This window comes from Stegastes partitus, unplaced genomic scaffold (assembly GCF_000690725.1).
Source record: "Stegastes partitus isolate 25-593 unplaced genomic scaffold, Stegastes_partitus-1.0.2 Scaffold20, whole genome shotgun sequence".
Taxonomy (NCBI): Eukaryota; Metazoa; Chordata; class Actinopteri; family Pomacentridae; genus Stegastes; species Stegastes partitus.
In genome coordinates, this window is record NW_007577751.1 from 1,310,406 (window position 1) to 1,328,400 (window position 17,995).

Genomic DNA, 17,995 nt, shown 5'->3' on the forward strand with positions numbered 1-17,995 from the left:
AGTAACTGCAGATGTTTCCACAGTACACAAGTCTCATGAAGGTACATGAATCATATGCTAAGGTTTTACAGGTCTCACCACGGCCCCTGAAGAGCTACTTACCTTCACATTCTGCGCTAGCGACATTGGCAGGGCTGATAGTGCTGCTGGGTCACTTTTTTCCTCCAAACTGAAATATCTCAAAATCTGTGAGCTTTCCATAAAACTTGGTTCATAAATTTGTGGTTTCCAATTTATCGGAATAACTCTGGTGATTCCCTGACTTTTTGTATAGCCCCACCAGCGATTTCTTGACATCTGTGGTTTTAAAGGTCGAACTTGTGCTCATTTTCAAGAAATTAATAAAAGTCTCTCATGTTCAAAGCATGTGTTCCAATTTTTCAGCTTGAAATACCACAAATATGGTTCCTTTCACCACAGCTGTACAGCCCCTAGTTTTATCCCTATTTTTAACGGACTGTTTCGGTGTCTGTAGCTTTACATACAGTTAAGCTGCTGCTGTCTTCACTTCATTCAGGAAAAAAACTCTCTGCCTCTGTTATTGACAGCACGAAGCAAAAAAGTTGACACCGCAGCTGACAGAAGTGAATGAATGTGAGAGACATGGACCTTCTATTGCTTTTAACTTTCTCTCTGAGCGATAATTTTACTTGGCAAAATCACCAAATTCATTGCATAGTTGTAATTCTTCACACATGGTGGTGAGTTTGTTAGACAACACTGAGGTTATAAAATTAGCAGTTTAACAGATTGAAAATGGCTCTAAAGTGACTGTTGGGTAACATGTAATCTCAACTGACTGCATTTCACTTACTTTTTCATACTTGCTCCGTTGTCTGACGACAGCAACAGATAATTCTAGGAATGAGAACAGCTTCATCAGGAAATTGGCTGTAATAAAATACAATATATGTGAGCACAAGGAGCAGGAGAGAAGCAAACGGATGTAAACACTGAGTTCAGTTTGCACAGAAGCTCAGCTGGTGACATGAAAACACAGTAACACATCCAGGTTCTTGTTTATTGGTTGCAAATTAACATCTCCATCATCTCTTGATGTCCATTAGCTCTGCAGTCAAAGCTAATGGTAACGTTAGCCATATTAGCCTTGTTAATTGGTCTCTTTAACTGGTGGACGATGATATCGGCATGTCCTCGGTATCAGACGGTAAAGGCTTTAAAATGAAATATCTGCATTGACAGGCAGCTCATACCTAAAAGTTTACAGTTTTGTTGAAATATGCTACATAGAAATAAATATGAGGTTGGAGGAGTGTTTATATTTTGTTTAGGGAATGTTTCTGTTTGAAAAGCATTGTATTTTATGTCTGCATCTGCCGGTCAGCCACCAGGATAAGAGTAGGTATGATAGTATGTCAATGAACCTACAGGAGAGAAATGATGCACCGTGCAACTAGGTGGATTGTATATATTTGTATGAAGTAATATTGGTAAAATGAGTTGGAAAATGTTGCCATAGTGGATACTGCTAAAACCCCAACATCACATATCCTTACTTTTCACTGTAAGAACAGTTTAACTGATGTGTCAAAAGGTTGTTTAGCTTTGTGGCAACTTTTGAGGCTGACAAAATATCAGAGATACAACTTAAAAATCTTTTCTCAAACTGCGTTTAGTCGGCTCAACAAAAACCGAACATCTTAATTAAGGTGATGTTTATGACAGAGCTGATGCACTGCATTAAATCACATTAGTGCTTCTCTTTTTCCGGATGCTGCGTGCCTAAGAACAACTGTCTGAACAGTAAACATTAGTTTATGTGTAAAACTGACACGCACACAACTACATGCAGATTCAAACACGTACACAAGCATATCAGGTTGCGAGCAAACAATGCACACCCTGTAAAAGAATCAATGTGACAGCTTAGCATGAAGTATTCAGTGGCCACAAAAGGTATGTCTGAACCTGATCGCCTTGTAGTGGCATTCCTGATGTTCTACCCACTGGGAGAAGTGGATATTTCCAGTGCTGAATATGAGCTGTGCCAGCAACAAGTTTATCTGTGGGTCCTTGTGCAGACAGCACGTACATGGCGTAAAAAGGCAGGTGTTGCTTTGTGTGTTGTCAGAGCTGCATGTGACAAGAGCATGGTGTGATGGACGTGTTAGGTTAAACACAGGCTTATAAGATGGTTTTCACTGCAGTATATTACAGATCTCTCTTTCACACTGGTGTACTTACAGATTGTTCCAAAAAAAAAAGTTTTTACTGATATCATCGTCAGTTTGTGTGATGATGCTAATTATTCTACTGTTTGAAAAGAACAAGAGAGATGACACAAACTTGGATGCAGTTTTCCATTTTTGTTTTCGCTGTAAAGCTAAATTAAAAAACAAAAAACAAAATAGTGTTTTTAATGAAGTGTCATCAAATAGAAATGTTTTCTATGTACAAGAAAATGTGTGTGTTTGAACAAGGTTCGGATGAACTCAAACTCCGTAAACGTCAAAATCATGAAACAAGGTAGTGGTGTCTAAAATCAGTTAAGGATTACACATGGGAAATGGAATCCTCTGAGGTTTGGAAAAAAATGCAAAGTGCCCCTGATAGCATCTTCTCTGCTTCATTTACATCTGTATGCAAACTCCCAGGGATCTGACTTCAACAGCTGCAGCAGTTATTTTCCTGCTGTGCAGCTTCAGTCAGTCCTTCTGGTGAAAACACTTTGTGTGCAGAGCTCTTATCTGATGCCAATCTAATCGCAAACTCCCTCATGGATCCCCCACAGCTCTCCTTCTGGCTCAGCGATTTGAAATTGGGTGTCAGTAGATGGCCACAGGTGCTGTTTTGAGTTCACTTGGACGGAAGAACTAAGGGATTTCTCCACAATGCCAAACATCTTCTCGGCATAAAAATAGCACTCTGGAAGAGTAACAGGTGGTGGGTGGAGCTCTGGCAATGCATGTGTGATAATACATAACAAGTACATGTATGTGTGAGAACAGTTGCACATAAAGGCCACATTTCTTGCACATCACATTATCGCATCATCACATCCAAACTCTCACATCAGGCTTTACCCTAATGGAAATGAAATAAAATCGACTTAAGAGCAGCCATTTACTGTTACTGTATTAACAACAACTTCCACCAGATTAGTGGACTGTGTGTCTAAAAGAAGGATCTTGTTGATGTCACTCAATGATTTAGCAGGAAGGTGCTGTGTCTGATAATTAAGATCAGATAATATGCGAAATAATGCTGTGCAGCAGGGAGGCCCAGAGAGTCCTGACAGGACATCACAGATTCATAGAGCAGGAACTCAGCAAAGGAGTAACCGGAATTCACCACAGAGTGAAACCAAACTGCGGCCACTCTTGTTTCAAATTTTAAATTTACAAATAAGAATTAATAAGAATTTCCAAAAAGCTGCGGATGGTGTCCCACAAGGCTCAATGCTGAGGCCTGTGTTGTTCACCCTTTGTATAGATGACCTTGTCTTCACTGTGTCAGGCTGTAACGCACATCTTTATGCTGATAATACAATCTTGTGCTGTGATGTGGATACTGTATATTCTGCTGTCAAAGTCAAGCAAGTTGCACTTCACACAAACTAGATTGCGATGCAGAGAAAAATAAATTTGTGACTTTCACCAGAACTTTCACTGATCTTGGAAAATCCAGTTTTGCTCACTGTGCATCTGCAACCTGGAATAACCTGCAGAACTCATCTAAAGCGCTAACTTGTTGTTATCCTCGGGGCAATTCAGGCTCTTATAAAAGTTGATTTATTTGTTTTTGAATCATAAATGCTCTAACTTGCGTGTATTATTTGTTTATTTGCTGTTTTAATAACTTTCCCTTTGATATTTTTAATTGATATTGTTTTCCAAGGTTCTTAGTTGTGTACTTGTATCTTTTCCTACTCAGCTATTTTGTAAATGAGGTTTCCATACTTCAGTGTACTCCAAGTTTAAATGAACTGATTGAATGAATGAGCAAATAATGTATACTGTCCCAGAATTGTCTTGAAGCTATCAGTGACTGTACAACTTTGTCTCTTGTGGTTAAAGTGACCTTAAACAGGCAGCGTAAGTGAGAACCACAGCTCAGCCCGTCGACACTCAGCTAGGTCGTTCCCTTCATTTAAATATTCAGCATCTCTGTAATCCCAATCTCATCTTTACACGTGAGTGTGGCCTGTTTCCTCTTCTGCAGCAGCTCATGAAAGCTCTTCCTCCCATGGGGCCACGGGGTTATGAGTGACATCCAGAGGCAGTGAACACATCATTAGTGGGTCTGTGGGGGTTCAGAAAGGCGTTGAGAAAAGTCCACGTGGGAGGAGAAGTGACGCTCATGAAGTGTGCAAAAAGACATACGTGAGTAAGCACTACAGTAAATATTTATAGTGTAGTTAACGCCAGTATAGTTTCTAACTGGAGGACATAAACACAAAGATAAGAGCACCACATGTCCTGCCATACAACTACATCATACAATATTATCACTGAATAGAGCTCGTATTAGCACGCCTGATTTAACATTATAGGCTTATATAATTATAACATGAGTGTAATCATTGGATTGGATGAGATTACACCGTGTTGTGCAGGTGGTACTGCGCCCAACCCACTGCTCTGTCTTCTCTCAATCCCCAATGCGTAAAACTTTCTATACTTAATGCCACATGGCTCCACGTTGGCGGATTTTTAATCCAAGTTAATTCTGGTATATGTAAGATGCTGTAGAAGCACAAAACCAAGACCTTACAAGTAGATTTTGACATACAGGGGACCCTCTTCAAGACAGAGTCTTCGGGCATATGTGTGTCAGAAGATAATGTGCATGTTGGTGCATAGATTTTAAATTAAATGAGCACAAACTGGATCACATATTTGTTGTTTTTTCTTTAACTTATATAGTTTGTGAGGATGCCGAGTGTCCAAAAATATATACGCTGCATTGTAATGTTTTATTAAATTCTATCCTTTCTTTTTAACATTGCGGTTCCAACACACTACAACAGATTGGACATCATGCAACAACCAAATATATTGGAAATGAAAATGGGAAGACTGAAATTAGGTTCACTGACCAGAAATTACAAGTCAGTCACAGATCTGCAATGGATTTTTTTTTTAATGAAGGATTGTGGATTGTGTAATGTCGTCCCGCTCTTCCTGAAGGGCTCTGTGAAGTTAGCAGACATTTTGGGGGAACAGCATCCTGCTGGAGGACATGTTCATCCGCAGCTGTCAGAAATGATTTCTGCAACCACAAATGGTAAAGCTGTAAAAATGCAGGTGCCTGACTGCGGCCCTAACTGACATGCCAACACCCGGCACGCCAGCAGCATGTTTTCGTCTTTCTATTGCCATCTGTCACATTGTGTCATTTGAATAAAGCTGCATTTTTAAGGTGGACTTTTATAGTCGCTGGTCACTCAATCTGATCATTGTCCTTTAAAGTCACACCTGACTGACCTTGAACTCAGTGTTCGAAAACGTATCACCAGTTGGACAGCTCCAAATGTTTTTGTGCACCAACTGCTAAAATCAACTATTTTCTAATCAGAACATTGGAAATGGAATCTTCAACTTTTCCTCTAAGTCAGAAAAGATATTGATATTGATATTCCAGTAGATATGTTTACTGACAAAGTAGTTCTGATGACTGCTTTCACTACTTCCGTGTCGTCTGTGACTCTATTCTATAGTAGATAAAATGCAGTTCTTACTAATGTTCTGCTTCCCTTTGATCATGAATTTTCTGTCTGCATTTTTTTTCTTACACAGAAACAGAAAAAAAACATCTTTGTCTCAATGTTTATAAGAGATCAAAACATATTCTTTTTCCATCTGATCTGTAAAATTAACCACAGACTGATAAAGAGACACTTATTGTGCGTTTTCGTCGGATTTGTGGCGTTTTCTACATCTGTGTGTGAGAGTGTGAGCGTGTGTGTGTGTGTGTGTGACAGGACAATGCTGCGGTTCTTCGCTGAACGCGCGTCAACGGAATCCCGGAGTGCGTCATCCGGCGACTATTCTCTCGAAGGCGCAGTGTGATTGGCCGCAGGCTGGAAATCTCCCCGCCCACCGCGCAGCTCAGTATGGAAACCTTTCTGTGGCGTCATGGGTACAACGACGCCGATTGCATAAAGGCGCTGCGCAGAGCAGAGGACTGATCCAGAGCTGGGAGACGCCGAATATGACGGATGATTGCTTGTGGAGTACGCACAGTTCCAAACACTTGTAAACGGGCCAAATCAGGTAAGAGACTTTGATTATCTCCACCTTTACAGCAGAATTTAAAACAGAAAGTAACTTGTTTTTTAAAGTCGTATTACAGCTGTAGTGATGCTTCAACAAACTTTTTATGCCACAGGAGGAAAGAAAGTTATATTTGCAGGCTGTATTGTAGCTCAGCATCCATTCACATCTGCGCTAAAAATAAGAGTAAAGTCTGGTGTGTGCCAAGTGGCTGCCCCGGTGTTTTCCATCCAGTGTGTGATACGTGATTCATATGCTGGTATTGAACCCCAGTCTGAAAGTCAACCCCACATTCTGCACTTTGCATATGTGACTAGTAATTTACAATAAAGTGACTCAAGAGTGCCAGGCAGAGCAGATAACATATAGGGTTTCTCATAAATAACCCAGGGGTCCCCAAAAACCACTGCTTCACTGTGTGGCAGGTGGCTTGTAACTCAGCTTTACAAATCTGAGCCAACTAGAGTACATGGGAATATGCCCTAGACCCTTTTAAAAGGGTCCTACTTTGATCTCAAGTTTCCAGGTGCTGTAATGCTTCTGTTCATATTGTGCTGACATGGAGCATCATTAATTTGTGTTTAATCCAACTACCACACAGCCTATGGGAACATTGTATACAGTGCTCAGACAGGGGAGAAATGTGGGGCTAAGATATTCATTTTTGCAGCAGGGTCCTATATTGAAGGTTAGATAAAGTTAAAGATCCGTAAAATGAACTTGTTCGGCTACTCTAACAGTGTTTTTGGCTAGAAACTATGCACTATCTGAGAATTAAAGTCTCAATAAATGGAGATTGTTAGTGAACCTGTTTAAAACTCATATTAAAGCACTAAAGAATTGAAAACTGTTTGCAGAGAAAGTAAAGTTACTAGAAATGAATCAGCACCTGTTTGTTTTCTCATCTGTGCCTTTGGTTTATGATTACCACGTCGCTGTTCGTACAGTAATGATTTTGTATCTTGTAGTTATGTTTTTTCATCTCAAATTGTAAAGAATGTATAGAGATTGTAATATTTTTGTGCATTTCCATTTGGTGTTTTTCAGTCTTTTGCAGCCATGACTTGCATCCACCCCCAGCATGGATCTCAGCCCTATGAGAACAGCCTCGGCAGCTCAGAGCTTCAGAGCACAGACTTTATCTCCCGGCTGGCAGTGGATATGAGCAGCCCACGGGACCACCTCTCCGCTCCATCCCTGCCAAGCATCAGCTCCCTGGTGGGCACTCAGACGGGAGACTTTGATGCATATTCATGCCAGTTTACCACAACTCCTGCCCACATCACTCCCTCTTCCAGCCAGGAGACCCACTTCAAGTTGGATGAACTTCAAGTTTACGGCTGCTACCCTGGATCGTTCATGCTGAGTCACCCGGATGAGGCGGTGTCCCCCAGTGGGTCTGATTACTTCGGCAGCCCTGCATCAGCCTCATCCCCTTCGACCCCTGGGTTCCAGGGCCAGCATGCATCCACCTGGGATTCAGCCTTTGGGCCCTACTCGCCCAGCCCAGGGTACTGGGTGGCTGAGGAGACCTCTGCAACACATGCACCATCCTTCTTCACGTTTGGTTCAGGGTCAGTGGAGGACATGTCACTTTTGGGTCAACCACAAGAGCAGGACCCTTTCGTTTTGACCCATCCTCACCCATCTGCACTGACCTTCCCTGCCTTGGCCATGGAGCAGGCATGCAGTCTGGATGGCACTGACCAGCTGGATGGAAGCTTATCACCCAAGCTAAAAAGTCCAAGTGGAAATGAGGGCTGTTGCGCTGTGTGTGGGGACAACGCCTCCTGTCAGCACTACGGGGTCCGGACCTGTGAAGGATGCAAAGGGTTTTTCAAGGTAATAAGATCTGACTTGTCTGTACAGCCAATTCATCTCTTTAGAAATCCACACGCTTTCAGTAGGAGGGGGTGTTGTCTGACTGAATGTCTTGTGCCAGCTTAGAGTAATGTTTCTTTTTATTCTGCAGAGAACAGTACAAAAAAATTCCAAGTATGTGTGCCTCGCCAACAAGGACTGTCCTGTGGACAAGAGGAGGCGGAATCGATGCCAGTTCTGCCGTTTCCAGAAGTGTCTAGCTGTGGGCATGGTCAGGGAAGGTGAGTCCAGTGCAAACCCACACTGTAAAAAATATACATACATTTATATTAACATATATGTAAATTGCAATTACAATATACAATTATATTATTTTACACACTATGGCAGTGTAAAACAAAAAAACAAAAAAAACAAAACTGTAAATAAAGTTTACATCAAAAATCCATATTTTTAAAATGGCAAGTTGTTCTTTCTTAACATATTTTTTTTACTGTTTTTAAATGAGCAAAAATATCAATATTAAAAATTTTTTTACTGTAATTTGAAGGAATTTGAAGGAAATATGTATACTAAGGATTTTATCAATAATAAATAATTAACTGTTCTGCTACAGATCTTCCACTTTTAGTTAAATTACAGTTAAATTATGTCTTGTACTTCACAGAAAAAAAGCATTACTTTATATGTTGATTGTGAAAGAATAAAAAACAAAAAAGGGCCAAAACTGTAAAAAGAAATCAGTATTTTTACAACGAGTAAATCAGCTAAAAAAAAAAAACTATTTTCCAGATAGTTGCTGTTATTTTAGCTATTTCTACAGTTTTTAAACATTAAAGTATTACACAGTCGTTTCACGGAAATCAGTTTTATAGTGCAGGTTAACCAGTGTGGAATAGGGATGGTGACACTGAACATAAAATAACACTCGATGTCACAATGTTTTCAGTTGTGAGAACCGATAGCCTGAAAGGTCGAAGAGGTCGTCTTCCTTCCAAGCCCAAAGTCGTTCAGGATGTGACAACCACTGTGTCTCCAGTGAGCATGATCGCTTCTCTTGTGAGGGCCCACATCGATTCAAACCCCAGCCTCGGCACACTGGATTATTCCAAGGTACGAACAAACAACATCCCTTCATTATTTTTTAGCTCGTTGGGAATATTTTCACCACCATGAAGTGAGGTGTCTGTTGTAACGTCTGTGCTATCTGTAATTTCAGTATGTTGAGATGGACGTCAGCATGAACATGAAGGAGGATGCCAGTGACATCAAACAGTTTTACGACTTACTCACAGCCTCCTTTGATGTTATCAAGAAGTGGGCAAACAGCATCCCAGGTTTCTCTGAGTTCTGCTCTGAGGACCAGGAACTGCTGCTGGAATCTGCGTTTGTTGAACTCTTCATCCTGCGTCTTGCATACCGGTACATACAACATGCTTGCAATAGATTTAGTCAAATTATTTGTAGCATCCTTGAGATGTTTGATGAAACTAAAAGCCTGTGTTTTTCTTTTGAAGGTCCAATCCCAACACAGACAAGCTGATCTTCTGCAACGGAGCTGTACTTCATAAAATGCAGTGTGTCCGCAGCTTTGGGGAATGGATCGACTCCATCTTGGAGTTTTCTCAAAGTCTCCACCGGATGAAGCTGGATGTTTCGTCCTTCTCCTGCCTCACAGCCCTCGTCATAATCACCGGTAAGATCTTCATTTGTGTCAGAGTTGGTTGCATGAGCTGTGACAGCAGCGTCCACCAGGAGCTGTCTTTAAGTGTCATTGCAATGGACAACAAACGGCAGTTACACAACACAGGACTGACACAACAGGTGTAGGATAAAATGTAACTGGACCTCATATATGACACAGAGAAGATGTCATGTATCACAGCAGACCTAAACATAACCACAATGAAGGTTTACATTCACAGCCAAGGAATTGTTTCAGCGTGGCTGTATTTACACAGCAAGCACGGCCACTAAATATAGTTTATGTTTTGTAAAGAGATTTTTCACATACAGTCTAGAGTTGCTGGCTTTGTTTTAGAGGAACTGAGTAGATAAAGCCTACAGGTCAGATTTGTCACTGTATAGTTTCAAAGTTGACAGACCATTATCAATGTGTTTTATTTGGTTAAAGTCAGAAAAACAAACTCTCTCTCTTATCATGTGTCTTATTTTCCTCTGCAGACCGACATGGCCTTAAGGAGCCAAAACGTGTGGAGGATTTGCAGAATCAGCTCATTACCTGCCTTAAAGATCACGTCTCTGGCTGCGGCTCTGACTCTTTGCGGCCAAATTATTTGTCCAGACTTCTCGGGAAGCTGCCGGAGCTCAGGACTCTGTACACTCAAGGCCTCCAGCGCATCTTTTACCTTAAATTGGAAGATCTTGTTTCTCCACCACCGATTGTGGAAAAAATCTTCATGGATACGCTTCCGTTTTGAGTGCGAGATGGAAGATTAACCACCTGTAATATAAAATCCTGGGGTTCATTTGAGAGGTAGGCTGAGCGCTCAGACTCCAGGTAACAAAGTGAAACTGCAAGAAGCTGAACAGAATGATAATCTTTAGGGATTACGCAACATCAGAAGAAAAGTGTTGCTTCTTTAAAAAGTGAACACATTATAAAACTTTTAGAAGCAACATGTATGTGGAGCCATCACATAACACTCCTCCTAGTTTGCTTTTCCAGGAAATTGTGGACTCTCTGGATGGAATTAGAAAGGCCACCTCATGGACCAAAAGGTGGCTGTTTACATACAACAAGGTGCCATGCATGGAAACGTTTCTGACGGAGAGAACATCACTGCACTTTCCAACCAGTTACAAAGTCAATGCAAATCATATCTGAACTATCATTTCAGTGACAGAAGCATTATTGTGATATCTTTAGCTCAAGTATTAAAAATAGTCATATTTCTGTTTGAATTTCTTCAGGTGCTATAGTGTGTTTAAACAAGCAATTTTATTCGTAGAACCACTTTGTAATTCAAACAGACATACGAGTCAGTCTACGCACATCAACATCCGAGGTGAAGGTCACTCAAAGCTCCTGTGTGCTTTATATTTATGCCACCATATATTTTTGGTGATGATAAAGTAGGTTTAACCTACAGGATTAATCAGTAGTATCATTCATGTATCATGAATCGACATTGAGCAGCTAACATACTATGTATCGTCCAGTACAGTCTTACACACTGGTCTTGTTTGTAAATGATTTTGAACCTGTTTTAAACCTGCTGGTGTTGTCGCCACTTGAGCTGTGTTTTACAGTCTGCGGCGATTTTGTTTTAGGCCTGTCATTTTTACATACTAAGATGTTATATTTTACTGCAGATAAACATGAAATAAAATGTACAACTGCATATTTTCAATGCTTTTGTCATCTTTACTGGAATATTCTGAAATGTATATTCAATTGTGTGGTTGTTGCAGTTATTTAAAAAAAATGATCCACCACATGAGCTTGGACAGCATATTTATGGAGTATCTATAGTATATAAACACTGACTTAACAACATTTGTCAGTTTATATCAAGTATGTTAGTCCACTGTTTATTCTTCCGTTGTGTGTCCATGCTGAGTGTCTTGCTGTGCCAGCAGCCTGTAAGCCTGAGTCAAGTGTAGCTTCTTCTTATGGCAACAGTTCAGAACATACTGTTGAAAAAGTGCACCCACCGACCCACCTCCCTGCTAGTTATGTGCTGGTCTCTTTTTAGAAGCCAGTGGAATTCCCAAGCCAGTCTCAAATGACCCAGACTACTTCATCATTGTATAGTGCCACACTCTCATATGTATGCATACATGCATGTGTGTGTGTATGTCAACACATAAATGCACACCTCGTAAGTCTTGACGTAAATGTTATGGGAACAGTGCCACAATTCAGGCCGATAAAGGGTTATTTATAGATGATAGGTTATAGATTACTCAGGTGCACCTGTTAACAGCATGTAGGAATTTATGACCATCTGTAATGGTTCAAAACAGGCAAAGTCAGCAGGAAAGCAGAGGCTCAAGAACACTGGTGACTGGTGAAGAGGGAAGGAAAGCAAAGGGGGCACAAAAGTCAAAGTTCACACAGAGGGCATAGAAACCATTTTGACCTGATGGAGAATCACTAAAGGGAAAAAAAAATTCTGAGGGAGACGTGAGATCAAATTTCATAGCAATTTATCCAACAAATATCAAGACAACATCATGAAGGGACTTAAGGAAAAGTCCCTAAAGTCAGGGGGATTCATCATGGGGAGACCCTGAATGAGATAACAGAATTTCACTGCGGTCCAAGTCTTGCTAAGTTTAGTCAATCTGAACCACGGTGGTGCCCTGACAGATGGATGTTACCATCTCTAAAATCCTCCCGAGTAGTGAAGATCACACAACCTGAGAAAACATACAAACAAAGACCTGGAAATAGACTGCAAACACAGTGGAGCTAGAAATATTGAAACATTAGCCTATGACACCAAACAGCTACAACCTTAGAACCACTGACAGATAAGCGAACATTGAAATTCAATGTTCTGCTCAGGAACCTTTGGTCCTCATGTGGATTTTACTTTGACACGTAGCACAACAAGCACACCCCCCATGACAGCAGCCTCCCTAATCAGGACAATGTGCCTCGACACACAACAGAACTGGTCAGGAAGAGCTCAAGACACACAACAAAGAGCCCAAGATCCAGTGGCCCCAATCTGACCGAGCATACATGGGATGCCCTGGAACAGGCCCCATCTGGGGAGGCCCCAACTCACAGGATCGAAAGGGTCTGCTGCCAGCGTGCCAGTGCCAGATACCAATGACACCACCACTGTATCTAGGGCTCACAGGGCGGACATTCACAGTATGAGGGGAAATCACTTTAATGTTGTGGCTCTAGGTGCATGTTAGCTAGGAATCCACAAAAATAGAAAAAACTGAAATTACTCGTGGTCCTAGTTTTATTTATCTTCACAAATTTGATTCTGTCTTACATCAGGACCAGTCAACACACTGGACCATAATGAGTCCCTCAGTGCAGATCTGCTGCCGATCTATATGTGGTCCCTTAAATATACGTCTATCTAATGATGAACATGAACTGTTGCAGATTATTGCAGTTGGTCCAAGGTGATTCTGACATCCTGCAGTGCCATGTTACTGAGAGCAGACTTTGCCATATGATTTAGACATGACATATGTTGGAATATTACAATTATGACCTTGCAAATACAGGACTTATGTAATAACAGTAACTGGATAAAGTCAGCATCACTCTGATTACAGAACCTATGTGGGGGATAAAGATAGTGTAGAGAGGAGCTCAGAGGGACAAACTGTCCACTGCACATTGTGCATGTCTGTGAGAAAATGAGAATGCCACATTAATAAAATGAGACCAGCAGAGAGGCTTCGGTTTCAGACGCGTGACTGAGACTTGTTTCCAGAGTGTCCAGGAGGCAGTGTGAACAGATTTATAAGAGTCACATTTAACCTGCAGCTTGATATAAACTCTGCTAGGCCACAAATGAAGAAGAGCTGAAGTCAGACACTCAGCAGCTTTTAGTTTACTTAATCAAATGACTGTGTTTATAGACATCCCCAAACAGGTCAAAAGTTCAGATGCAACAACTCATTCAAGGGTTTTTCTTTATTTTTCCGAGGGTCAGTGAGTCCAGAAAATTTCATTTTCAAAGTCTCTTCAAGTGCAAAAACCATTAAATGCTGCAATGAAACTGGCTCTCGTGTGGCAGACCAAGAGTTCTGTTCAAGTTCATTAGAGCCTCAGAAATCAGCAATTAACAGCACCTCAGATGATTTCCCGCATCACTGTCTCCCAGAGTTCAAGCAGAAGACACGTGTCAGCATCAGTTGAGGGATTCATGGTGGAACTGCTGTAGAGAAAAAAACACAAATGAGGAAGATCAAGAAGAAGAGCTTGGATCAAGAAAGACAAGGATGGACATTGGAGGAGGGGAAATCTGGACTTTGGTGAGGAAGAGGCCTCACATTGTCTTTAAAAGTAAAGGGATTATATACGCCTCGAAACATGATTAATTTACAGTGCCAGCCAAAAATTAAGAAACACCAACTTGTTCTAGGGTTGACTTTAGTTTTAGTATTTTCAACAGCATACACCTAATCTGGAATCACAGTGAGAAACAGAGTGCAACCAATGTTTTATTTTAGGTTAAGCGCTGTTTGCTCTCATTTTTCTTTGAAGACAGATGTGCACACTATTGGCAAAATCTTCACCAACTTTATGAGACTGTTCCCTGGGATGGTTTTCAATTAACAGGTGAGCCATGTCAGAAGTTAACTGATGGAATTTATTTATTTTTAATTTAGGCCAAATGCTGTTTTGTGTTGAGGTGGTGTTGGTTTACAGCTCTACTCAACAACTGTTAGTGCTATGGCAGGAACGGCTCAGTTCAGCAACAAGAAACAGTCATATATAATGACTTTAAGGTCAATCAGTCCAGAAAAAAGAAAAAGTAAAAAAGAAAAAAACGCACAAACCATCAAATGCTGTGAAACTGGCTCTCATGAGGAAAACCAAGAGTTCACTAGAGCCTCAGAAATCACCAATTAATTTAACCTCCGACTAGGTCTCACATCAATGCGGCCCAGAGTTCAAGCAGAAGACACATCTCAACATCAAGGGGAGTGTGGCCTCCATGGTGGAACTGGGGCACAGACACCACAGGAGAATAAGATAACTGCTTGGAATAAGAAACACAACAAATGGAGATTCAACTGGCAGAAATCTGGTCTTTTATGAAAATGAAAAAGAGGTGAGGCCTCTTCTTCACAAAGACCATTTCTTCTGACTTAAACTGTGTGCTGTGTCACAAATGAAGAACTGGTGAGGCTGGATACTCAGTGGCTTTCAGTTTACTTAATCAAATGGTCTGGTTAAACATGTCCCAAAAATGAATAAAGTGCTGGTCAAAGTTTCAGATGCACCAACTCACTGAAGGGTTTTTCTTTCATTTTGTTGTGCTGAGGTAGTGTTGGTTTATAGCTCTGTTCAAAAACTATAGTCCATAACTATAGAAAGGACAACTCAATTAAAGCAAGTAAAAAATAAATAAATAAACAAATTAAAAACACCATCTATCCATCATTAGTATAAAACATGAAGGTCAGTCAGTCCAGAAAACTTCTATTACTTTACATTCAAAGTCTGTTCAAGTGCGAAAACCATCAAATGCTGTGATGAAACTGGTACTCATGAGGAAGAGAAGTTCATTAAAGCTTCAGAAATCTGATTAGGTTCCACATCAGTGTTTCCCAGAGTTCAAGCAGAAGACAAATTTCAACATGAACTAAGGAAGGAGACTGTGTGAATCATGGTGGAAGTAAAGAAACCATGACCAAGAACAAGAACAGAACTACTTCGACTTTGAAACACAAGGAATGGAAGTTAGACCAGCAGAAATCTGGACTTAGGTTGGTTGCTTTTTAGACCAAGAGAAGGTGAATGATGACATCTGCATGTGTGGTTCCACCGTGAAACATGGAGGAGCTGCGATGGTGTTGTGGGTTCTTTTACTGGTGACACTATTGGTAATTAACGCAGAATTCAAGGCAACAACAAACCAGTATGGCGACCACAGCATCCTGCAGCAGCACACCATCCTGTCTGGTATGAGCTTAGTGGAACTATCGCTAGTTTTTCAGCAGGACATTAAGCCAGAACTCACCTCCAGACCTCTGTTTGACATAGAAGATAAGCGATACAGTGCTGCATCAGATAACCCGACCTCCACTATCAAAAACCTAAACCCAGCTGGGATGACTTGGGATGAGTTGGATGGCAGAGTGAAGAAAAAGCAGCCAACAAATGCTACTACAAGAATGTTGGAAAAGCACCAGGTGATGATCTCATGAAGCAGACTGAGTGAATGAAGAGTGTGTAGAGCCGTTATGAAAGCAGGAGGAAGATACTGTAGCGCCTAAAATATGTAATGCAGTTTTTCTCTTGTTTTTTTGCTTACGATATAAATCCAAATTTAGCATTTCACAGTTTTGATGTCTTCATTTTTATTCTACACTGTAGAAAACAGAGAAAAAAAAGTCTTGCGTTTCTAGGTGCATTGAAACGTTTCTCACTCCCATTCCCAGCCTCACCACCCAGAAACATGACAAACATGAGTGTGATGTGAATGCAGGTTTTGTCATAAAAAATAGTTTTCTGGGAAACAGATATTAAGTGAACCAGTGTCGGCAAACGTTTCATTCCACTTTAATAATGTTTGCATTAAAGCATCTGAACAGAAAATGTAAAGTTTCTCTTGTGACGACAGTATACGGCTTGTTATTTTGCCCCAGTGGACTTCCAGTACTGCTCCCACTTCTTGCTGTCCTGCACTGGGCAGTCAGTCTGGAACAGGATATCCAGAGGCTATTTTGTTTCATTTTATCTTTGAGGTTGGCAGGACTCTTTGTTAATATGGATTTTGGATTAGATTTCCAACTGAAAGAGGGGAAAAGGTTTATTACTGATCAATAGTCACAACATAATGATGTAAGAGGAGAAACACTGGATCTGGATAGGAAATACAGATCATTAGACTGAACAGTTACCAGGTTACACTCTGTTTTCATCATAAACCTCTTAGTAAAGAAGAACTGTTTCACAGACATTCGTATTTAATCAGCTCGTAAAATACAGCGTATAAAGCAGTTAAATGTAGTCTTATCTGATTCAGCTGCAACATTTAAAATAATCTAAAGTGGTTATATGAAAAAGAACAACCTACGCCCCAAGAAATAATGTCTGGACTCAACTTAATAATGCTGTAGGGTCTCAGATCAATCATAATTATTATTTTTTTTTTTTACTGAAAAACACTTGACTTGAACATCTGAAATGGTCAAGGCATGTTAAGATAGAGAAACATGAAATCCTAAACTCAAGTTATCAAGCAAACTTCATAAAGTAATGCTAACTTGATTTTTGTGTTATGAATGTAAAAAATAAAAAATTGTGCTTAAACGACATACAACATTAAGTTCATGCATTTACAGCCATTATGTCAACCAAACCATCAAAATATAGTTTATGAAATGACGGGAACAGCCTTGAAATACTTTGAAGCATGTACGTTAAAAAATATTTACGTGAATGTAAATGTAAGCTCCTTTTGCCTGATGTCATAAGAAATTGAAAATTGATAATTATAGCAAAATCTGTATAGTAGTTACATCAACATACATTGTGATAAAAGCCTATACAAGGCAAATTAAAAACCTACAGTTCAGAAAATACAGCACTGTTGTTAATCTATAAGCTATTTCTTAAAAATCTTGTTTCAGTGAATAATAGGATGGAGACAGGTGATTGTAAATACATAAATGACAATGTAGTAATATTTACACAATAGTGACTTGTACCTTGTGGGTAAAATGTGTTACTTTTGCGAATACTTTTGCACTTATAAATATGCAAAATGCTAGGTTTCTACATGCAGTGCCTGATAGTGTCTTTTTCTTTAACCTTCTAATTACTTTTTCCAACACTGGATACCATTAAACATAAAATGACTCCCTCTGATGTCTTTAAATCAATCAGGAGCCTTAATGACATCTGATTTACAGTGTGTCTGATGACAGATCAGGAGACTGAGCTGAGGATACTAATGCATCAAATTTTTCAACACGAAGATAAACTCAAAATCTGAAGAGCGTTTTGTTATAAATCACCGGCTCCGTGCAGATTTAAAACATTTTTTTGACAGTACAAAAGTTTAAAATTTACATAAGCAGTTTCATGGCACACAGTCAACAAAGTGTATAGTAACACATATACAGTACATGTAAGGGGAGGCGGCAGCTCCCTGAAACATACGAGAGGCCTGTATAGACCACAGGTTCCTGCACGTCCTCGTCTCTGAGGAGTCATATCTCATCCTTACAGATGGTGACAGGGTAGCACAGAGTCCCTCTGA

General features: G+C 40.3%; 1 protein-coding gene across 1 annotated transcript; it reads left to right on the forward strand.

The window, feature by feature from the left end:
* Nucleotides 1-6,146: 6,146 nt before the first annotated feature.
* Nucleotides 6,147-11,427, forward strand: nr4a1 (nuclear receptor subfamily 4, group A, member 1). Its single transcript, XM_008293647.1, has 7 exons — nt 6,147-6,236; nt 7,284-8,078; nt 8,209-8,338; nt 9,007-9,170; nt 9,277-9,479; nt 9,575-9,753; nt 10,242-11,427. The coding sequence occupies exons 2-7, from the start codon at nt 7,296-7,298 to the stop codon at nt 10,496-10,498; spliced, it is 1,716 nt and encodes a 571-aa protein (XP_008291869.1). The 5' UTR covers nt 6,147-6,236; nt 7,284-7,295; the 3' UTR covers nt 10,499-11,427.
* Nucleotides 11,428-17,995: the final 6,568 nt, after the last annotated feature.

Excerpts from the sequence above, each read along its gene's own strand:
- nr4a1 (XM_008293647.1), top strand. The coding sequence starts at position 7,296 with ATGACTTGCATCCACCCCCAGCATGGATCTCAGCCCTATGAGAACAGC. Across the intron at positions 8,079-8,208 it reads GATGCAAAGGGTTTTTCAAG|AGAACAGTACAAAAAAATTC; the intron begins GTAATAAGATCT and ends TTTATTCTGCAG. Across the intron at positions 9,754-10,241 it reads AGCCCTCGTCATAATCACCG|ACCGACATGGCCTTAAGGAG; the intron begins GTAAGATCTTCA and ends TTTCCTCTGCAG.